This window comes from Panulirus ornatus, chromosome 13 (assembly GCF_036320965.1).
Source record: "Panulirus ornatus isolate Po-2019 chromosome 13, ASM3632096v1, whole genome shotgun sequence".
NCBI classification, from domain to species: domain Eukaryota; kingdom Metazoa; phylum Arthropoda; class Malacostraca; order Decapoda; family Palinuridae; genus Panulirus; species Panulirus ornatus.
The window spans coordinates 60,222,812-60,247,721 of record NC_092236.1 but is presented as its reverse complement, the minus strand read 5'-3'; the positions used below and the strand labels follow the sequence as shown (position 1 = coordinate 60,247,721).

At 39.8% G+C, this 24,910-nt stretch overlaps 1 protein-coding gene across 8 annotated transcripts in view; it reads left to right on the top strand.

Moving 5' to 3' along the window:
* Nucleotides 1-24,910, top strand: part of LOC139752957 (uncharacterized) — a 106,414-nt gene that overhangs the window by 27,803 nt on the left and 53,701 nt on the right. For all 8 annotated transcript variants that reach the window (XM_071669080.1, XM_071669082.1, XM_071669081.1 and 5 more), the window contains 4 exons: nucleotides 4,638-4,744; nucleotides 9,936-11,585; nucleotides 12,291-12,413; nucleotides 21,973-22,175. In XM_071669080.1, coding sequence (XP_071525181.1) covers nucleotides 4,638-4,744; nucleotides 9,936-11,585; nucleotides 12,291-12,413; nucleotides 21,973-22,175 — 2,083 coding nt within the window. The remainder of the gene's footprint in view (nucleotides 1-4,637; nucleotides 4,745-9,935; nucleotides 11,586-12,290; nucleotides 12,414-21,972; nucleotides 22,176-24,910) is intronic.

The window sequence follows — 24,910 nt, the reverse complement described above, 5'->3', positions numbered from 1 at the left end:
TAGAATGGCTTCCTTCAGTAACAATAATGGCTGTGAGGATGTTGTGTGGTATTTTACAGATAAAATGAAGACTTTGTTAGTGTAAATACCGTATGAAACTGAATTTAATCAACATTCACAAGTTTGTCAGTGTTTGCATTGCTGTTGATCATTGCTGCCACACTTCAACAGCACACCTATACCTTTTTGGCTTGTTCTCCATTGTCTCCAGTGCCATATCCCATGTGTGGGAAAAATTTAGCACAACTTAGGACATGATGGACTGGCTGATTCATTTTATCCTCTTACTCTAATTGAGTATTGTTTTGATGGTAAAAAAAGCTACACCAAGCGATTGATCCACATTTACCTGACACTTTCCTGCCTCAACTCTGCATGTCACTTGCATCTTTAAGTCTATAATTAATTACTTTCCTAGGCACCTTGGGTGCTTTACCAACACTCAAACTTGTAAGACATTTTCCAGACATGATGGGTTTAAAATATTCGCTAGCTACAGAGCTAAAAAAGAGTGACAAAGACTGAACTGATGTGAATTGTTGCAGGCTGTAGACAACTGGCATAGAGAATGTAAACAAAGTGGTGGATATATGTTTTGGCTGTTTTTCCACATTTGATTAATTTTTTTATTAGTTTTGTTTTTGATGGCTATTTTACTATATTTTCTAGTAGGTAGTAGTTGGTAGGCAGCCAATGACTTGGGAGGTATATTACCAATACTACTCGCCCAGGTATCTAGATGGTAAGTGACAGCTGCTTGGTGAGCCAACACTTCAGTGGTTGTCAAGTTGGGGAACAATTTGAGATCTTAAGCTCTGCCTGAACCCAGAATATAAGAGGACACTGAAAGAAAGCAGGGTAATTTAGTCTAGACAGGAGACCACTAAGGGCAGTCAAATTAAACGTATCTTATGCTAAAGTAGTTCAATTTTTCTCTTCTTTTCAGTTTGATATTAGCCATACTTGGATTCAGTTAAGGGAGAATATGAAGACCAAGCAGTTGAGACAAATAGGAAGAAAGAGGAAAGAGTAAAACCTCTTATTACTAGAGAAAAATATTTGTGAGATAGTTGAAGCAGTAAGAAAATAGGATCAGAAGTTGACACTATTAGAGATGGAAGTAAAGAATCATTGGAATCAATTTAAAGATAATGAGAGGTGTTATGAGATGAGAGAGGATCTCAGTGACTAAAACACTAGAATAGATGATCATGATGTTGTATGAATGTGAGGTGGGTGGATCTGTTAGAAATTAAATGTCTGAGGACAGTAGAGGACAATATGTGTTGTGAGGAGGTTGATCAAGTAAGAAATAAAAAGGTGAGAGAAAATTGCATTAATAAGAAGAGTGGGGTTGAGAGGGCTGAAGAGGGTGTGCTGAAATGTTGTGGACATATGGAAAGAATGAGTGAGGAAAGGTTGACAAAGAGGATAAGAGAATGAGTGAGGAGAGGTTGACAAAGAGGATATCTGTGTCTGGAGTGGAGGGGGCAAGGAGAAGGGTTAGACCTAATTGGAGATGGAGGGATGGAGTGAAAAAGATTTTGAGTTATCAGGGCCTGAAAATGCAGGAGGGTGAAAGGCATGCTTGGAATAGAGTGCTTTGGAGCATTCTGATGTACAGGGGCAATGTGCTGTTAGTAGACTGATCCAGGGCATATGAAGCAACCAGGGAAACCATGGAAAGATATGTGGGGCATTGTTGTAGATAGGGGATGTGGTTTTGGTGCTTTACACATAACAGCTAGAGAATGGATTTGGGCAAATGAGGCATTTTCTTTGTCTGTTCCTGGCACTTCCCTGCTAACATGAGGAAACACTGAACAAGTATGGAAGAAGAAAGAATACAAATTCCCATCATTTCAGAGGTTTATAAAGCAGTTAACAACAAGAAGGTAGGATGGCTTAAGAGCAGGAAAGGTCAGAAGGGGCTATTTTAGGTATCTTTGAGGCTGTTGAACAAGAGGAAATGCCCATAAAGACACAAACTACAGAAATTACTGAAAATAGTGGGCATAGAGGTGAGGTTGTTTCTGAGGCTGGACAGTTGACTTAAAGCATGTTGACAGATGTAATGGGACAGGAACTTGGGGACACAAAAACTTGGTGGTCAGGGCAATGATTCAAGCTGTAGGTAGAATATGTATGCTTAGATACAGAACAATCAGTGAAGTTTTTGGAACAGTGATGAGAATTTCAGAAAAGTGCAGAGCATACAAAATCAATATTTGTTAACTAAAAGGATGCTTATTGAGAAAGCCAGAGGCATGGAGGTTGATGAACCACAAGTGTTGGACTTGGCTGTAAGGTGAGTGGCAGAAATAGAAAGATTAGTTAAACAGTAGCTGGATAGACATAGATCTTTGATTATTTAAGGAGTGTTTGATGGAAGTACACCAGATAAAGAGGAAAAGGGAAAGATGACAGAAATGTGCATTGAAGGGTTACTAGAGATGGTAGAATTTCCTAATGCAGTCTATGATAAAGAAAAAAGGAATTGTTGGTTATATCTAAACATTATGGTTATGTTTCATTTAGAATCACATAGCCACAAGGTACTTAGGCAGGCTAAAGAACTCAAAAGTAAGTTGAAATTCAGTAGAGTACTCATCAAGTGTGTTCCACCAGGGAAGAAAACAGAATGCAGTCAGAGGGTATAAAACAGATGATGCCAAATGAGGCAAGAGGACAGACCACCTTTGCAAGTATTAGAGAGAGGTCAGAAATCTTAGGTGATAGCAGTGCTAGACTTAAGTATTGTACACAAATGCTGTTGGATGATTTAGTATTGTGTGGTAAAAAGCTGGAATTCAAGGATTGTAAAAGGAAAAATGCACCTGATATTAAGTTGCGGAAAAAACTTTTGTCCAGAGAGGTACATGATGGTAAGCAAGGAAAAGGAATACAAAGGAGGAGGAAGATTGGGTCTCCTGTTAAGATACTTTCTGAAAATGGTAGGAAGATGGTCCATTCAGAGAATACATAATGGTAAGGGTAACAATAGGAAAGAATGTTGATAATTCTCTAAAACAGTTACAGTGACAGCCAGGATGGTGAAGTAGTAAAACATGCACTTCCCAAAGAAAGTATAATACTGGTAGTAGGGATTTCAGTTATTTGAAAATAGTCTGGTGAGATTTGGATTCTCATGGTAATATAGAGACAAGTTCCTAGAATGTGTTCAGTGAACGCACTAGGATGATGGATAATGTGCCATCATTAATATATCTTATCTTCACACAGACTAGCATGGTTATTAAGAATATGATATGAGCATGTGACACGGTTGTTGGAAAAAGTGTGATGCTTAAATTTGATTGTGGTAGATGAGGTAATTAAAAGAGCATAGATGAAGCAGAACTTGAAGAGGAGATATAATCATGAAAACTACACAGAACTTAATAATTTCTCTGTTTTGAAAATAGAGTTCATTAGCCAAGAATCAGGGCATTGTAATGAAAATTTCTGTGAAATGTAAAAGTAAGGAGTGGCTACATCTGTACCTCTATCCTCAAGTATAAAGTATATGGACAAGGAGATATTTAACAAGCTGATCATATCCTACATGAGACCAGGACTAGGATATCATTCTCTAGTTTGGTCACCACACCTAGAAAAGCACTAAGAGCTAAGGGAGTAGGTTCAGAGGATGGCAACAAAGATGGTTACAGAATTAAGATAGCAAAGTCACAGAGAAAGGCTGGAAGCCTTAGATTTGCCTATTATGGAAGAGAGAGGAGGGAAGGGTGACCTGATTACAACCTTCAAGTTTTGAAACCATATTGATGACTTAGTGAACATTACTGCGAATGATGTAGGTATAGGAGAGCCTGAGGACTCAGCATGAAGTAAAGCAAGAAACTTATTGAAAAAGATGTGAGGAAGTACTGTAATAGTATAAGAGTGGTGGATGAATGGAATGAAATGAATGAAGGTACGGTTATTGTAGACAGCATACATATATATATGAGAAGTTGTATGGTAGTAGAAAGTGTTCAAGATATTAGGCTCCATTCATGTAAAACAACTTCCCGTTCAGTGAAAAATAGGTAATTATGTATGGGTTTCCATTATGTAATGGTTAGTGTTGCTGACTTTGATTCACTTATGGGCCTGCTTTGGTCGAAATCCTGGACATAGTAGTTGGCCCACAGCCAATCAACTGTTCATCCTCCCCTTGGGTCTGCTCGATAAATGGGTACCTGGCTTAGGCTGGAATGTATACATGTTGTATGCACAGAGGAGTAAAAACATCATACATGTGCAAGGTAAAGATATTGGGCAACACAAGTGTATAACTCTCTCCCTGCAAAAGTCAAACAGTAATCACTTGTGGACATCCTTAGTAAGTGGAAGAACTCCAATAAGTGTTGTTTTAAGTTTGTCTTGATCTTTGATTTCATCTAGGAAGTAATCATTTAAGGTTGTAATATATTTAAGTGATACTTTCCTAGAATCTATTTGATAGTGCTTTTTGACTGTAGCTTCATATGATTCAGTTGTAAAACCCTTTGTTTGTCCATATGATGATACCACCTTTGATTTCACATCGTACAGAAATTAGACAGTCATCTGTTTTAAGTGTATAGAAATTACTGTGCTGTTTACTAGGATATTTTTACTTTTATTATGAACAGATAATGCTGGGCCTCCTCAGAGGATTGATATTGACTGTAGTCTACAGAAGCGTCCTCTCACCGAAGTTCCCATCAATATCAACAAAAAGTTATGTGCTCACTCAGAGGTACAATAAAATTATTTTTACTTAGAAATGATACATTGTTGTCATTAAGGGCTTTTTCATGTACTTATGTTGTCATTTATCTCCGTTTCCTTCTTTCTGTATTATGAGTTATGCTTCACCACTGTGGTAAAGGAGCAGCTATTTGTAAGAGACTGAGATGGCATTTCTGTATGTGGATGTCATTTTAACGCTTTAGCCACAGATTACAATGAAAGACGTAATATACAATTTACCCTCTCCATGAAATATGAAGAAAGACCACAGCTGTCAAAACCACTGTGCCAACCCTCTCCTAATGAGGAAAAGATGCTGGGATCTCATAAGGTGCTGCCCCAGTGCAGAGGCTGACTTAAACCTCACATATAAACAGTGACTCACTCAACTAACTGCCACCAACCACACAGTGATTTAGTCATCTCTTTTTCACTGTTATTTAGGTAACTTATTAATGGTATAATGTTGATATCTCTTTATCTCTTATTATTATTATCATTATTATTAGTATTTTTTTTTTTTTTTTTTTTTTTTTTTTTTTTTTTTGCCGGTCTCCCGCATTTGCGAGGTAGCGCAAGGAAACAGACGAAAGAAATGGCCCAACCCACCCCCATACACATGTATATACATACGTCCACACACGCAAATATACATACCTACACAGCTTTCCATGGTTTACCCCAGACGCTTCACATGCCCTGATTCAATCCACTGACAGCACGTCAACCCTGGTATACACACATCGATCCAATTCACTCTATTCCTTGCCCTCCTTTCACCCTCCTGCATGTTCAGGCCCCGATCACACAAAATCTTTTTCACTCCATCTCTCCACCTCCAATTTGGTCTCCCACTTCTCCTCGTTCCCTCCACCTCCGACACATATATCCTCTTGGTCAATCTTTCCTCACTCATTCTCTCCATGTGCCCAAACCATTTCAAAACACCCTCTTCTGCTTTCTCAACCACGCTCTTTTTATTTCCACACATCTCTCTTACCCTTACGTTACTTACTCGATCAAACCACCTCACACCACACATTGTCCTCAAACATCTCATTTCCAGCACATCCATCCTCCTGCGCACAACTCTATCCATAGCCCACGCCTCGCAACCATACAGCATTGTTGGAACCACTATTCCTTCAAACATACCCATTTTTGCTTTCCGAGATAATGTTCTCGACTTCCACACATTCTTCAAGGCTCCCAGGATTTTCGCCCCCTCCCCCACCTTATGATCCACTTCCGCTTCCATGGTTCCATGCGCTGCCAGATCCACTCCCAGATATCTAAAACACTTTACTTCCTCCAGTTTTTCTCCATTCAAACTTACCTCCCAATTGACTTGACCCTCAACCCTACTGTACCTAATAACCTTGCTCTTATTTACATTTACTCTTAACTTTCTTCTTTCACACACTTTACCAAACTCAGTCACCAGCTTCTGCAGTTTCTCACATGAATCAGCCACCAGCGCTGTATCATCAGCGAACAACAACTGACTCACTTCCCAAGCTCTCTCATCCACTACAGACTTCATTCTTGCCCCTCTTTCCAAAACTCTTGTATTCACCTCCCTAACAACCCCATCCATAAACAAATTAAACAACCATGGAGACATCACACACCCCTGCCGCAAACCTACATCCACTGAGAACCAATCACTTTCCTCTCTTCCTACACGTACACATGCCTTACATCCTCGATAAAAACTTTTCACTGCTTCCAACAACTTGCCACCCACACCATATATTCTTAATACCTTCCACAGATCATCTCTATCAACTCTATCATATGCCTTCTCCAGATCCATAAATGCTACATACAAATCCATTTGCTTTTCTAAGTATTTCTCACATACATTCTTCAAAGCAAACACCTGATCCACACATCCTCTACCACTTCTGAAACCACACTGCTCTTCCCCAATCGGATGCTCTGTACATGCCTTCACTCTCTCAATCAATACCCTCCCATATAATTTACCAGGAATACTCAACAAACTTATACCTCTGTAATTTGAGCACTCACCCTTATCCCCTTTGCCTTTGTACAATGGCACTATGCACGCATTCTGCCAATCCTCAGGCACCTCACCATGAGTCATACATACATTAAATAACCTTACCAACCAGTCAACAATACAGTCACCCCCTTTTTTAATAGATTCCACTGCAATACCATCCAAACCTGCTGCCTTGCCGGCTTTCATCTTCCACAAAGCTTTTACTACCTCTTCTCTGTTTACCAAATCATTTTCCCTAACCCTCTCACTTTGCACACCACCTCGACCAAGACACCCTATATCTGCCACTATATCATCAAACACATTCAACAAACCTTCAAAATACTCACTCCATCTCCTTCTCACATCACCACTACTTGTTATCACCTCCCCATTAGCGCCCTTCACTGAAGTTCCCATTTGCTCCCTTGTCTTACGCACTTTATTTACCTCCTTCCAGAACATCTTTTCCAGAACATTATTATTATTATTATTATTATTATTATTATTATTATTATTATTATTATTATTATTATTATACGTGATTGCCATTTCCCTCATCAGTGAGGTGGTGCCAGGGAACAGACAAAGAACCCATCCACTTATATACGGTATATACATACATAAACTCCCATACATATACATATCAACGTATACACATATTCATACTTATACATACACAGACATATACATATATACACATGTACACTGGTGCCACCCCACCCCACATGAGACAGCATTGCTGCCCCCACTTCTGCAGGGTAGTGCCAGGAAAACTGACAAAAAAGGCCACATTTGTTCACAGTCAGTCTCTAGCTGTCAGTTGTAATGCACTGAAACCACAGCTCCCTATCCACATCCAGTTCCCACAGACCTTTCCTTGGTTTACCCCAGACGTTTCACATGCCCTGGTTCCGTCCATTGACAGCATGTCGATCCTGGTATGCCACATCATTCCAATTCAATCTATTCCTTGCATGCATCTCACCCTCCTGTATTTCCAGGCCCTGATCACTCAGAATCTTTTTCACTCCATCCTTCCACCTCCAATTTGGTATCCCACTTCTTCTTTTTCCCTCCACCTCAGACACATATATCCTTTTTGTCAGTCATTCCTCACTCATTCTCTCCATATGTGCAAACCATTTCAACACACCCTCTTCTGCTCTCTCAGCCACCCTATTTTTTTTACCACACAGCTCTCTTACCCTTTCATTGCTTACTCAATCAGATCACCTCACACTACATATTGTCCTCAGATGTTTCATTTCCAACACATCCACCCTCCTCCATACAACCCTATCTGTAGCCCATGCCTCGCATCCATATAATATTGTTGGAACTACTACTATTCCTTCAAACATACTCATTTTTCGCTCTCAGAGATAACATTTTCTTTCCACACTTTCTTCATTGCTCCCAAGACCTTCACCCCCTCCCCCACCCTTTGACTCACCTCTGCTTCCATTGTTCCAGTCACTGCTAAGTCCACTCCAAGATATCTAAACCACTTCACTTCCTCCAAAATTTCTCCATTCAAACTTACATCCCAATTAACTTGTCCCTGAACCCTGCTGAACTTGATAACCTTGTTCTTATTCCCATTTGCTCTCAACTTTGTCCTTTCACACACTTTTCCAAACTCAGTCACCTACTTCTGCAGTTTCTCACACGAATCAGCTACCAGTGCTGTATCATCAGTGAACAGCAACTAACTCACTTCTCAGGCCCTCTCATCCCAACATGCTGCATATTCAACCCTCTCTCCAAAATTTTTGCATTTACCTCCCTAACCACCCCATCTATAAACAAGTTAAACAACCAAGGTTACATCACGCACCCCTGCCGGAGACTAACCTTCACTGGGAACCAGTCACTCTTCTCTCTTTCTACTCATGCATGTGCCTTACATCCTTGATGAATACTTTTCACTGCTTCTGGTGGCTTACTTCCCACACCATATACTCTTAAAACCTTCCACTAAGCATCTCTGTCACCCTTCTTATATGCCTTTTCCAAATTCATCTTTTCCTAAGTATTTCTCACACATTCTTCAAAGCAACCACCTGATCCACACATCCTCTACCACTTCTGAGGCCACAGTGCTCCTCCCCAATCTGATGCTATGTACATGCCTTCACTCTCTCAGTCAATACCCCCTATACAATTTCCCAAGAATACTCAACAAATTTATGCCTCTGTAGTTTGAATACTCACCTTTGTTCCCTTTGCCTTTGTACAATGGCACTATGCATGCATTCTGCCAATCATCAGGCACTTCAGTATTTATTGCATTATATTTGGTAAGTGTTCTTGAGGAGAGAACAAGAATGAGATGGAAGAATGAATTGAAGGAGGCTTTAGGGTAATAGGGCCTGAGGATTCAGGAGGGTAAGAGTTGTGCACGGTATAGATTGAATTGGTTTGATATGTTATGGGTAGGAGCAACAGGCTGTCACTGGGCTGAACCAGGGCATATGTAGTGGTCAAGTAAACCATGGAATTATCTTTGGGACTTTTCTATTATTGGTAGACTTTGGTTTCGGTATGTGACAGCTAGAGAATGGATGCCATAATGAGGCAATTGTTTGTTTCTTTTTGACACTACATTGCTGAGGTGGGAGAAGCATTTGGGAACGGTAAAAGAATCATGGTTCATTACGGCATAGATATTACAGATTGGGATATAAACTAACAGACAGTTAATTGATAATGTATGCTGTAAACTGAGCAAAATTAAATAAGGTGTAGAAGTATGGCCTTCCTTTTTCAACAGTAATTTCCATTTTGTGACTTCTCTGTTGAGTGATGTTGGTCATGGTGTAGTTACTCTTGTTCACATAATGAAGAGGGACCTTTTCCAATATGTTACACTTATACAGTAAATGCAACATTACTATGGTGCATGTACTAACTGAATATCAGAAATGTGGGAGTCTCATAATCAAATATGAATTCTATGATAATCCTTGAAAGAAATGAAAGTACTGAGGAAATTTTAGACAACAATTTTTATGTAAATGAATTGATGAGCTTTTTAAAGGAAGCTGTAACATATCTTTTTCTGTATACATATTTTTAATTTTTGAAAAGAAATTAATGTTAAGAAGTAAGACCTTTTGGTCAGTACATAGCTAAATTCACTAATCAGTCAGTCCTTCAATATTCAATGCATTTTTTTCATTTTCAGAATATCTCTACTCCATCATATCAGCATGTGAAATTGGATCATTTCAAGAAAGCTTCTAGAGAAATAATGCCTGTCTCATCCACAGTGTGCCAAGTATCTGCCAAGAACCTGAAAAAAAAATACCAACGCATTCCATTCTCTCCTGAAAAGTATTCATCTGTAACCAAATACTTAGTTAAAGAACCTAAGCCCTTTTACCAGAACATTAAGACAAGGGACATGAAAAGAGGTAAAGGGCAAAATGAGGAACAAATAGGAAATATGAGCAGTGGGAGAGCCAATAATGAAATAGAAATTCTGGGAGAGGTATCTCAAACTTGTGAAAAAACCAAAGTGAATGAAATTGAAATATTGGAATCAGACAGCAATGATTGCACAATAACAGGAGAGGTAGGAAATTTTGAAAATGACATAAGGAAAAAATGTAGCCCTCAAAATGTTTTTAGTAAAAATGACCGTGAATACTTCATAAAGGGAGTCAAAAGAGAAATAGAAAATCAGCAGTGGGGAACACCTGATACCAAAGAAGATATAGTCTCAGAATCTATTAACTTTAATCATAAGTCAATTTTAAGAGAGAGAAAGGACTCAAGGACTATAGGGGCATATTGGTCAAATATTAGAAGGGAAAAGGACCCCAGAACTATGGATATGAGTAATTTGGGTTTGAAAGAGGGAAAAGACCCCAGAACTATTGAGGTAAGCATGTCAAATATTGGAAAGAAAAGGGACTCCAGAACTACAGAAAAATATCTTTCAAATTTAGGTGAAGAAAAGAACTTAAGAACTACAGAGATAAGTCACTCAGATTTTGGAGAGGGAAAGGACTGTAGAACCAAAAAGAAATATCTTTCAAAATTAATTAAAAAAGACTCCACAACTACAGACATATATTGTGTTAATTTAGATGAAGGAAAAGACAGAAGTACAGGGAAATATCATAAACATTTAGGAGAGAGAAAGTGCCCCAATACTGTAGAACTAAAGTTTGGAAAAGGAAAGGACTTAAGAATGGTGGAAACATATTCCAAGAGCTCTTCATATGCGGGTCCAAAGCCTCATAAATTGAAGGACGTACCATATGAGCTGGCATTGTTAGTAAAAGATGTTCGTGTTAATATTGGTCCAAGAATTGATGAATTATTTGGTATGATGAAATCAAAACAGCCTCAAATACATGGCAGTGAAGTCAATAATAAACTAAATCCACCCATGAAGAGGTCAAACGATCCTTCTGTTTTCAAATTAGTAATTGCAAAGGAAGATCTAAAGAAAGGTATTGTGCAGTTTGTGAGAAAAAGCAAAACTGCAAGTCGTATATATTGTTGTGATGTTACTCACTGTTTGACTGATATTTCAGATTTGAAATGTGTAAATTCAGTAGATTATAGTGAAGACTTTGATAGTGATCAGCTATTATATTCTCCCAATCATACTCATTATTCACCAGAAATCAGAGAGTTGACAGTGGAGGAAACTTCATATTATGAGTCAAGTATTGACCAAGACACAATTGGAATGCATATCATGACCTCAAAAGAACAAGAAATCATAGTTCAAGGTTTGGACTCATTGTACCTGAACATCACACCATACACTTATCCTCATGTTGAGCTCTTTGGAGACCTTTTAAGGAAATTAATTTTGGAGGTAAGAACAATTAATTTGGTTATTTAAAGTCAAACCATTGCAATATTTGGTTATTTAAAGTCAAACCATTGCTATATTTGGTTATTTAAAGTCAAACCATTGCTGTATTTGGTTATTTAAAGTCAAACCATTTAGAATCACCTTATAAGAAAAAGAAAAAATGAAAAACGAACATTCCATCAAAGTGTAGCACCTGACACCCATTTTGTCTTCAGGTACTCTCATTCTCAGATTTAAGTATGTTCATTTGGACCTCATGGAAATATCCATTAGAATTAGAATGCTTTACCATTCATGCTCTCAATCTAAAGGCCAGAAAGAAAAGATTATTTCAAGCAAGATCTGAACAGCATCAATAAGCAGTTGTAAATTAATGTCTGTGATATAGTGCTTGGTATCACCTCATCTCCATGCTGAGATGTCATATGTCTGGTTAGGTTGTTTTAAGGTAGTTTGGTCTGTGAACAAGTATCTGCTGGCTTCATGTTTTGAATGATGGTCAGAGGGAATAAGTCCTCATGGATACCTCTCATTTTGGGGTATAATAACATTTTAAGCTCCTGCCAGGCAAGTGCTCTTTCAGATGCTCAGACAACTCTTCCATAGGTCAGAAATTATTTAGTGATCTAAAGGTGAGATAAGATAATTTCTCTTAGTTTTATTAGTTGTAGTAATTGTTTTATAATGAAATAAATCTCTCAACAGACCCAGTTCAGCATCGTCCATTCCAGAGCATTAGGACTTGCATATCGTGTCTTGACATTCCATCCTCCTGTCAATTCCTATATGCGAACATATTACCTCAGGGTGTTGAAGTCTGCCATTCAGGTACTGTATTGTCATTCAATTTTTTAATGAACTTTCCTTGTTTGGAAAGCTCTTTACTTTCCTGCTCCTATAGTGTATGATGTCTTTGGATATTGATGAGCTGTGGTTTAGATTTACATTTTGGTCAGGGATAATACTAAAAGTCCCTGAAGAGTGAGGCAAAATGAGGAAAAAGCTTTTAGGAAAGGAGTAGTTAACAAAGCAAGATAAAGTAGCATTATTTTAAGGGCATGTTAAGCATGGATAAAGGCAGATTGATAAATACTTTTAAGTGTAAGAAATGACATTAGCTGTAGAAGTAGGTAATATGCTGTATACGAATGGAAATGGTTCATGAGTCAGAGAAAGGGGAGAGTTTGAAGTCTTTGGGGATGAGAGGGCCTGGGAAGTGAGTCACTTGTTGTTAGCTGATGATGCAGCATTAGTGGTAGATTTTAATGAAAAACTGAAATGTTGGTGACTAAGTTTGGAAGAGTGTGTGAAAGGAGGAAGTTGAGAGTGAGTATGAATAAAAGCAAGGTTAATAGGTCTAGTAGGGTTGAGGGACAGATTAGTTGGGGTCTGAGTTTGAATGGAGAAAACTTGGAGGAAGCGAAGTGTTTTAGATACCTGGTTATGGCAGCAGACAGACCATGGAAGCAAAAGTGATTCTTAGGATAGGTGAGGGGATGAAGGTTCTGGGAATACTGAAGACTGTGTGGAAAGAGAGATCATTATCTAGGAGGGCAAATATGGTTATGTTTGAGGGTATAGGAGTCCCAACAAAATTATAGGGATGTGAGGCATGGGCTAAAGATGGAGATGGATGTGTTGGAAATGAAATGTTTGAGGACAATATGTGAGGAGATGTGGTTTGATCAAGTGAGTATTGAAAGAGTAAGAGATTTGTGTTGTAATAAAAAAATTTGTATTTAAGAGAGCGGAAGAGGGCGTTCTGAAATGGTTTGGACAAAAGGAAAGAATTTGTGGGAAAAGGTTGACAAAGAGGATGTGTGTGTTAGAAATGAAAGGAACAAGGAGAACAGAGGGACTTTTTAGATGTAAGATGGGTTGAAACAGATTTTAAGTAATTAGGGCCTGAACATGCAGGAGGATGAAAGGTGCGACCATGATAGAGTGAATTGGAACAATGTGGTACACTGGGGTTAATGTGCTGTCATTCGACTAAACCAGGGCATGTGAAGTGTTAGTCATAGAAAGGTCTCTGGGGCCTGGTTGTGCATAAGGAACTGTGGTTTTGGTGCATTACAAATATCAGCTAGAGAAAGGACATGAGCGGATGTGGCATTTTTGTGTCTGTTCTTGGCACTACCTCACTAATGTGGGAAACTGTAATCAGGTATGAAAAAAAGTGAAGTAGAGTGAGAGAGTATTGTGCCATATCTGATCAATGTAGATCTTAGACAGTCCACTGTCAGCCATATTTGGGTACAGCATATATAATGTTGACATGTAGGTTTTAACAATTATCACTATGCTGATAAAATTCAGGAGATGGGAGGTCATGCTTAGTATTACTGAAATTTTAACCATACAGTGATCTCTCTTAACTTATTGCTGTCATGTAGGTGAATGTTATTTTGTTTCTTCCTCTGGTAGGTAGACATTCTTGCCATTTTAGCTATTTTGTGGGATTGGGGCCAAAGACCACTTCTAAAAGTTGATTTCCACAACATATAAACTTGCTTCCAAACATTTTCAAGATATGCAGGTTCTTTTGGCATAGTGATATGTGAGGCGTAAATGATGATGATATAAATATGAGAGGATGGAAGTTTTAGACGTTTTTGCAGATGATAATTAGCCATATTAGGTTTGTGCAAGACAAGGTTGAAAGGTAATGGAACAGTTTGATAGAATGTAATGAAGAATGTAAGACCAGACTTGCAGAATGATAAAATTTGTCATTCAAGGAAAGGTGGTAATGCTAATGAAGAATGAGTAATTTGAGAAACTTTTATGTGTCTGTTTCAGGTTATTTGTCGTAGAATTCAAATGCAATAGGTTTAGAATGACTGTATGGGTATATATTTATATATAGGTTATTTTTTTTATTTCTATGCTTAGTCGCTGTCTCCTGTGTTTGCGAGATAGTGCAAGGCAACAGATGAAAGAATGGCCTACCCCACCCACATACACATGTATATACATAAACGCCCACACACGTACATATACATACCTATACCGTACATTTCAACGTATTTTATTATTTTTTTTATATTTATTATACTTTGTCGCTGTCTCCCGCGTTTGCGAGGTAGCGCAAGGAAGCAGACGAAAGAAATGGCCCAACCCCCCCCATACACATGTATATACATACGTCCACACACGCAAATATACATACCTACACAGCTTTCCATGGTTTACCCCAGACGCTTCACATGCCTTGATTCAATCCACTGACAGCACGTCAACCCCGGTATACCACATCGCTCCAATTCACTCTATTCCTTGCCCTCCTTTCACCCTCCTGCATGTTCAGGCCCCGATCACACAAAATCTTTTTCACTCCATCTTTCCACCCCCAATTTGGTCTCCCTCTTCTCCTCGTTCCCTCCACCTCCGACACATATATCCTCTTGGTCAATCTTTCCTCACTCATTCTCTCCATGTGCCCAAACCACTTCAAAACACCCTCTTCTGCTCTCTCAACCACGCTCTTTTTATTTCCACACATCTCTCTTACCCTTACGTTACTCACTCGATCAAACCACCTCACACCACACATTGTCCTCAAACATCTCATTTCCAGCACATCCATCCTCCTGCGCACAACTCTATCCATAGCCCACGCCTCGCAACCATACAACATTGTTGGAACCACTATTCCTTCAAACATACCCACTTTTGCTTTTCACTTCAACGTATACATACATTTTTTTTTTTTTTTTTTTTTTTTTTATACCTTGTTGCTGTCTCCCGCGTTTGCGAGGTAGCGCAAGGAAACAGACGAAAGAAATGGCCCAACCCACCCCCATACACATGTATATACATACGTCCACACACGCAAATATACATACCTACACAGCTTTCCATGGTTTACCCCAGACGCTTCACATGCCTTGATTCAATCCACTGACAGCACGTCAACCCCGGTATACCACATCGCTCCAATTCACTCTATTCCTTGCCCTCCTTTCACCCTCCTGCATGTTCAGGCCCCGATCACACAAAATCTTTTTCACTCCATCTTTCCACCTCCAATTTGGTCTCCCTCTTCTCCTTGCTCCCTCCACCTCCGACACATATATCCTCTTGGTCAATCTTTCCTCACTCATCCTCTCCATGTGCCCAAACCACTTCAAAACACCCTCTTCTGCTCTCTCAACCACGCTCTTTTTATTTCCACACATCTCTCTTACCCTTACGTTACTCACTCGATCAAACCACCTCACACCACTCATTGTCCTCAAACATCTCATTTCCAGCACATCCATCCTCCTGCGCACAACTCTATCCATAGCCCACACCTCGCAACCATACAACATTGTTGGAACCACTATTCCTTCAAACATACCCATTTTTGCTTTCCGAGATAATGTTCTCGACTTCCACACATTCTTCAAGGCCCCCAGAATTTTCGCCCCCTCCCCCACCCTATGATCCACTTCTGCTTCCATGGTTCCATCCGCTGCCAGATCCACTCCCAGATATCTAAAACACTTCACTTCCTCCAGTTTTTCTCCATTCAAACTCACCTCCCAATTGACTTGACCCTCAACCCTACTGTACCTAATAACCTTGCTCTTATTCACATTTACTCTTAACTTTCTTCTTCCACACACTTTACCAAACTCAGTCACCAGCTTCTGCAGTTTCTCACATGAATGAGCCACCAGTGCTGTATCATCAGCGAACAACAACTGACTCACTTCCCAAGCTCTCTCATCCCCAACAGACTTCATACTTGCCCCTCTTTCCAAAACTCTTGCATTTACCTCCCTAACAACCCCATCCATAAACAAATTAAACAACCATGGAGACATCACACACCCCTGCCGCAAACCTACATTCACTGAGAACCAATCACTTTCCTCTCTTCCTACACGTACACATGCCTTACATCCTCGATAAAAACTTTTCACTGCTTCTAACAACTTTCCTCCCACACCATATATTCTTAATACCTTCCACAGAGCATCTCTATCAACTCTATCATATGCCTTCTCCAGATCCATAAATGCTACATACAAATCCATTTGCTTTTCTAAGTATTTCTCACATACATTCTTCAAAGCAAACACCTGATCCACACATCCTCTACCACTTCTGAAACCACACTGCTCTTCCCCAATCTGATGCTCTGTACATGCCTTCACCCTCTCAATCAATACCCTCCCATATAATTTACCAGGAATACTCAACAAACTTATACCTCTGTAATTTGAGCACTCACTCTTATCCCCTTTGCCTTTGTACAATGGCACTATGCACGCATTCCGCCAATCCTCAGGCACCTCACCATGAGTCATACATACATTAAATAACCTTAACAACCAGTCAACAATACAGTATGTATGTATATATATGTATGTATACATACATATATTTACATATATTTGATAGAGATGCTCTGTGGAAGGTATTAAGAATGTATGGTGTGGGAGGCAAGTTGTTAGAAGCAGTGAAAAGTTTTTATTGAGGATGTAAGGCATGTGTACGTGTAGGAAGAGAGGAAAGTGATTGGTTCTCAGTGAATGTAGGTTTGCGGCAGGGGTGTGTGATGTCTCCATGGTTGTTTGATTTGTTTATGGATGGGGTTGTTAGGGAGGTGAATGCAAGAGTTTTGGAAAGAGGGGCAAGTATGAAGTCTGTTGGGGATGAGAGAGCTTGGGAAGTGAGTCAGTTGTTGTTCGCTGATGATACAGCGCTGGTGGCTGATTCATGTGAGAAACTGCAGAAGCTGGTGACTGAGTTTGGTAAAGTGTGTGAAAGAAGAAAGTTAAGAGTAAATGTGAATAAGAGTAAGGTTATTAGGTACAGTAGGATTGAGGGTCAAGTCAATTGGGAGGTAAGTTTGAATGGAGGAAAACTGTAGGAAGTAAAGTGTTTTAGATATCTGGGAGTGGATCTGGCAGCGGATGGAACCATGGAAGCGGAAGTGGATCATAAGGTAGGGGAGGGGGCGAAAATTCTGGGAGCCTTGAAGAATATGTGGAAGTCGAGAACATTATCTCGGAAAGCAAAAATGGGTATGTTTGAAGGAATAGTGGTTCCAACAATGTTGTATGGTTGCGAGGCGTGGGCTATGGATAGAGTTGTGCGCAGGAGGATGGATGTGCTGGAAATGAGATGTTTGAGGACAATGTGTGGTGTGAGGTGGTTTGATCGCGTAAGTAACGTAAGGGTAAGAGAGATGTGTGGAAATAAAAAGAGCGTGGTTGAGAGAGCAGAAGAGAGTGTTTTGAAATGGTTTGGGCACATGGAGAGAATGAGTGAGGAAAGATTGACCAAGAGGATATATGTGTCGGAGGTGGAGGGAACAAGGAGAAGTGGGAGACCAAATTGGAGGTGGAAAGATGGAGTGAAAAAGATTTTGTGTGATTGGGGCCTGAACATGCAGGAGGGTGAAAGGAGGGCAAGGAATAGAGTGAATTGGATCGATGTGGTATACCGGGGTTGACATGCTGTCAGTGGATTGAATCAGGGCACGTGAAGTGTCTGGGGTAAACCATGGAAAGCTGTGTAGGTATGTATATTTGCGTGTGTACATATTCATACTTGCTGCCTTCATCCATTCCACCGCCACCCCGCCACACATGAAATGGCACCCCCTGCCTGCACATGAGGTATTGCTAGGAAAAGACAACAAAGGCCACATTCGTTCACACTCAGTCTCTATCTGTCTTGTATAATGCACCGAAACCACAGCTGCCTTTCCACATCCAGGCCCCACAAAACTTTCCATAGTTTACCTCAAATGCTTCACATGCCCTGGTTCAATTCATTGACAGCACATCGACCCTGGTATACCACATCGTTCCAATTTAATCTATTCTTTGCACACCTTTCACCCTCCTGTATGTTCAGGCCCCGATTGCTCAAAATCTTTTTCACTCTATCCTTCCACCTCCAATTTGGTCTCCCACTTCTCCTCATTCCCTCCACCTCTGACACATATATCCTGTTTGTCAATCTTTCCTCACTCATTCTCTCCATGTGAGCAAACCATTTCAAAACACCCTCTTCTGCTCTCTCAACCACACTCTTTTTTATTACCACACATCTCTCTTACCTTTTCATTACTTAATCAAACCACCTCACACCACATTTTGTCCTCAAACATCTCGTTTCCATCACATCCACCCTCGTTCGCACAACTCTATCTATAGCCCACACCTCGCAACCATATAACATTGTTGGAACAACTATTCCTTCAAACATACCCATTTTTGCTTTCCGAGATAATGTTCTCACCTTCCACACATTTTTGAATGCTCCCAGAACTTTCGCCCCTTCACCCATCCTATGACTCACTTCTGCTTCCATGGTTCCATCCGCTGCCAAATCCACTCCCAGATGTCTAAAACACTTCACTTCCTCCAATTTTCTCCATTCAAACTTACCTCCCAACTGACTTGCCCCTCAACCAACTGTACCTAATAACCTTGCTCTTATTCACATTTACTCTTAACTTTCTTCTTTCACACACTTTACCAAACTCAGTCACCAGCTTCTGCAGTTTCTCACCCGCATCAGCCACTAGTGCTGTATCATCAGCGAACAACAATTGACTCACTTCCCAAGCCCTCTCATCCACTAGAGACTGCTACTTGCCCCTCTCTCCAAAAACTCTTGCATTCACCTCTTTAACAACCCCATCCATAAACAAATTTAACAACCATGGAGACATCACACACCCCTGCCGCAAACTGACATTCACTGAGAACCCATCACTCTCCACTCTTCCTACTCATACACATGCCTTACATCCTCGATAAAAACATTTCACTGCTTCTAGCAACTTGCCTCCCACACCATATATTCTTAATACCTTCCACAGAGCATCTCCATTAACTCTATCATATGCCTTCTGTAGATTCATAAATGCTACATACAAATCCATGTGCTTTTCTAAGTATTTCTTACATACTTTCTTCAAAGCAAACACCTGATCCACACATCCTCCATCACTACTGAAACCACACTGCTCTTCCCCAATCTGATACTTTGTACATGCCTTCGCCCTCTCAGTCAATACCCTCCCATATAATATTATGTAAAGAAAACAAAATGAATGTGATATATATGAAATTAAATTGATAAATCTTACAGGAAAACCTTATGTCCACAGTGAAACATTTTTACAGAATCATTATTTATTATTCACGAGGTATTATGTAGTTTAGATTCCTCAGAATTGTGTTGTGTATAGTTATTTGTTTATGGATGGGGTTGTTAGGGAGGTGAATGTAAGAGTTTTGGAAAGAGGGGCAAGTATGAAGTCTGTTGGGGATGAGAGAGCTTGGGAAGTGAGTCAGTTGTTGTTCGCTGATGATACAGCGCTGGAGGCTGATTCATGTGAGAAACTGCAGAAGCTGGTGACTGAGTTTGGTAAAGTGTGTGAAAGAAGAAAGTTAAGAGTAAATGTGAATAAGAGCAAGGTTATTAGGTACAGTAGGGTTGAGGGTCAAGTCAATTGGGAGGTGAGTTTGAATGGAGAAAAACTGGAGGAAGTGAAGTGTTTTAGATATCTGGGAGTGGATCTGGCAGCGGATGGAACCATGGAAGTGGAAGTGGATCATAGGGTGGGGGAGGGGGCGAAAATTCTGGGAGCCTTGAAGAATGTGTGGAAGTCGAGAACATTATCTCGGAAAGCAAAAATGGGTATGTTTGAAGGAATAGTGGTTCCAACAATGTTGTATGGTTGCGAGGCGTGGGCTATGGATAGAGTTGTGCGCAGGAGGATGGATGTGCTGGAAATGAGATGTTTGAGGACAATGTGTGGTGTGAGGTGGTTTGATCGAGTAAGTAACGTAAGGGTAAGAGAGATGTGTGGAAATAAAAAGAGCATTGTTGAGAGAGCAGAAGAGGGTGTTTTGAAATGGTTTGGTCACATGGAGAGAATGAGTGAGGAAAGATTGACCAAGAGGATATATGTGTCGGAGGTGGAGGGAACGAGGAGAAGAGGGAGACCAAATTGGAGGTGGAAAGATGGAGTGAAAAAGATTTTGTGTGATCGGGGCCTGAACATGCAGGAGGGTGAAAGGAGGGCAAGGAATAGAGTGAATTGGAGCGATGTGGTGTACCGGGGTTGACGTGCTGTCAGTGGATTGAATCAGGGCATGTGAAGCGTCTGGGGTAAACCATGGAAAGCCGTGTAGGTATGTATATTTGCTTGTGTGGACGTGTATGTATATACATGCGTATGGGGGTGGGTTGGGCCATTTTCTTTCGTCTGTTTCCTTGCGCTACCTCGCAAACACGGGAGACAGCGACAAAGCAAAAAAAAAAATAAAGAAATAGTTATTATAACATAAAAACAAGTACATGTTTGAGTTATATGACTAAGTTTATTGATAGTCAAGCACCAAGATGATGACATAATTTGTCAAGTCAACAGTGATGATGCAGCCTACACCTCTGGATGGGGCTTTGACTTAGAATGTCTGTATAGCACCAAATAAAGTAGGCTTCCCAGATTCTTTTTAACTTAATTTTTTTTTTCATACTTGATCACCATTAGGTAGATAGTGCCAGAAATAGATGAAGAAAGGCCGCATCTGATCACATCCACTCCCCAGGTGTCATGTTTAATGCACTGAAACCACAGCTCCCTCTCCATAACTAGGCCCCACAGATTTTTCCATCGATATTTCATATTGATCAACAATACGGATATATACTTTTTAATATTTTGATAAAATCCTATGCTGGGGCCCCCAAAATTTTCAGGGCTACATTGTTAAGGGGTTAAGTCATTTACTTTTCATGCTGATCCACCAGCTTTTCTTCTAGCACCTGTGAGCTTATGCTTTAAGTGACTTTGTTGACTACAAAATACATTGTTTTTACTTCACAACTGTAACTTGCTAAAAAACCTAACTTATGGATGCTAGCCACTTCATGACAGGATGTTATCATGACAGTTCTGTAGATAGAAAGAATTATGTAGAAGAAAGAATTATGTAGAATACTGAAAGTGAGATCTCAGCAGTACGATGCATATTCTGTGTTTGCTTAATGATGGGAAGTTATGCAGCTTTTCCTGTGGGTCATGAGCATGTCAGTTATAGAGAGGTACCTGCTCTTGCAGGGAATTAGTTATATATGCATGTTTATCCTACCTGCTCTTGCAGGGAATTAGATATATAAGTATGTATATCATAGTTTAGATATATATAAGCATGTATATCCTAGTGATTATATAGTTCTCTTATGATTTATTTATACAATTGTGAATCTATTTTTAGTCAGCGTTCTTAATATTTTAGCTTTTTTTTATGCGATGCTGCTCGATTAACTTAATTTCTTGATTTTCTTCATGTAATCAAAATCTTGTAATCTAGTAATATAAGCTTATAGACTTATGAATCATTTGTTAAATCATATTCAACAGAATGAAGAGCTTGGTTGTAATCAAGCATGGAAGTTTGTTCGCAGTGTGATAGAAACACTTCAGATAAATGCAGGTTTGGAGTTTAATGGATCTTCATCAGGTTCTGGTGTGGAAGACAGCACAAGGAAAAGGGAACATGCTCTAAGACTCCTCCAGTTCTTCATTGTCTTATTCAGGGAGGATATAAAATGGACCACAAACTGGTAAACATATGCCTTGTTACTTTAGTCATTTTTTTTGTTTCCTACTTTTTTAAGTATGCAAATCTTTTTTAGAGCTTTGCAATGATCCATGGGTACAAGTGCTTCAAGGTCCTTTGTCCATGCAGTTACATGCTTTAGTTGATGTGAGATTTTTGTCTTTGATATCTAAACGAATACATCATACTTTAGATTATAATAGTGTCTGCTATGCATACCAGTTGTCTCTCACCAGAATACTGTTCAGAACTGCACCACAAGGCTGATGATATCTGTGATCAGATGGTGCCAGATTTTTGGGATATTGATCACAACTCTTCATCATTCCTTTTATGATGGAATGACACCTTTTAACTTGTACATGTACTGTGCAACTTTTAGACATAGTGCACCTAATTATGCACCTTTTGTACAGTTAAGAGGAACAGGAGTGGAGATTGGCAAGCATTTCAGATTATGCCAGCTGACTTTGAAAAAGACCTTAACTGTTCAAGTTATCAGATGAGTTGGAAGATAGCCAGTGTTCATAAACCCATAATGTTGAGCATAGCAGCAGCCTATTGTTACTGCAAAAATTGGCTGTTGGTTGAAATTAACCAGATTCACAGTAACTTTAGCTCTGCTACATACTGATGTCAGCTCTATCATGTTTGAACTGCTTCCCTTCTTATGAAATGTATGAAAAATTCAATTTTTTCATATGAATTTATTAGGAGTAAATTGGTTGTTAAAGTCAGTTTATCACATTTTTCATATGTACATTATGCATGACCATATAATGAAAAATGAGATAAATAACAAAAACAAACAAGTGTTAGGTAAAATCTGTGAGTAGAAACGACTGTCTTGATGAGGGAAGTGGACAGGAAGTGACATCAAGCCCAAGTTGTTAGGTGTTTGCAAGGAATAAATCCCTCTCAGCACAGACATCCACAAGATTACCTTACTTCCCATGTTGCTGAAATCCTTTAATGTAAATGTTGCCTTCAGCAACAATAATACTATAAAGAATATCTTAATCAGGAATTCACCAGAAAATTCTCCTGGGTGCATCTATAAAGTGCCATGTAGAAATTGTGATAAGTTTTATGTTGGGCAGACTGGTAAGGATCTTTCTGTTAGACTTAAGCAACATAAATATAGTATGAGAATGGGACAAGGATCAAATGCCTTGTTTAATCACGTTAAAAACTATGATCATTGTATTGACTGGAGTAATGCCATCTCAGTTATTTACTCTAACTCTATTACCATGAGAAATATCATTGAATCTTCTATTATTAGATACACAAAGAATTACAATCTTGATATTAGTGATGGTCTTTACAAATTGTTGATAAGATTTGTAAACAGTTCACCTTGTCCACGTAATAAGTTTATGATACGCTTGTTGTCTGCCTTGGACAATCGCATGTTTACCAAATGGCATCCTAATTATGTCTCTTCGTTGTATATCAATTGACTGCTATATTTCTCTCTTGTGTCTCCCCTGATGATGTGATTATTACACAAAAGTGCACTTGGGAACTTATCGTGTTTCATTTTCCCTATGGACTCATAGGAATATACTTGATCACGCGCAAAATTGTGATCCTTTCTAAAATGTGTATTTATGTATATGTCTTTATGTTATTTTTTTTTATTATACTTTGTTGCTGTCTCCCGCGTTTGCGAGGTAGCGCAAGGAAACAGACGAAAGAAATGGCCCAACCCCCCCCCCACACACATGTATATACATACGTCCACACACGCAAATGTACACACCTACACAGCTTTCCATGGTTTACCCCAGACGCTTCACATGCCCTGATTCAATCCACTGACAGCACGTCAACCCCGGTATACCACATCGCTCCAATTTACTCTATTCCTTGCCCTCCTCTCACCCTCCTGCATGTTCAGGCCCCGATCACACAAGATCTTTTTCACTCCATCTTTCCACCTCCAATTTGGTCTCCCTCTTCTCCTCGTTCCCTCCACCTCCGACACATATATCCTCTTGGTCAATCTTTCCTCACTCATTCTCTCCATGTGCCCAAACCACTTCAAAACACCCTCTTCTGCTCTCTCAACCACGCTCTTTTTATTTCCACACATCTCTCTTACCCTTACGTTACTCACTCGATCAAACCACCTCACACCACACATTGTCCTCAAACATCTCATTTCCAGCACATCCATCCTCCTGCGCACAACTCTATCCATAGCCCACGCCTCGCAACCATACAACATTGTTGGAACCACTATTCCCTCAAACATACCCATTTTTGCTTTCCGAGATAATGTTCTCGACTTCCACACATTTTTCAAGGCCCCCAGAATTTTCGCCCCCTCCCCCACCCTATGATCCACTTCCGCTTCCATGTTTCCATCCGCTGCCAGATCCACTCCCAGATATCTAAAACACTTCACTTCCTCCAGTTTTTCTCCATTCAAACTCACATCCCAATTGACTTGATCCTCAACCCTACTGTACCTAATAACCTTGCTCTTTTTCACATTTACTCTTAACTTTCTTCTTCCACACACTTTACCAAACTCAGTCACCAGCTTCTGCAGTTTCTCACATGAATCAGCCACCAGCGCTGTATCATCAGCGAACAACAACTGACTCACTTCCCAAGCTCTCTCATCCCCAACAGACTTCATACTTGCCCCTCTTTCCAAAACTCTTGCATTTACCTCCCTAACAACCCCATCCATAAACAAATTAAACAACCATGGAGACATCACACACC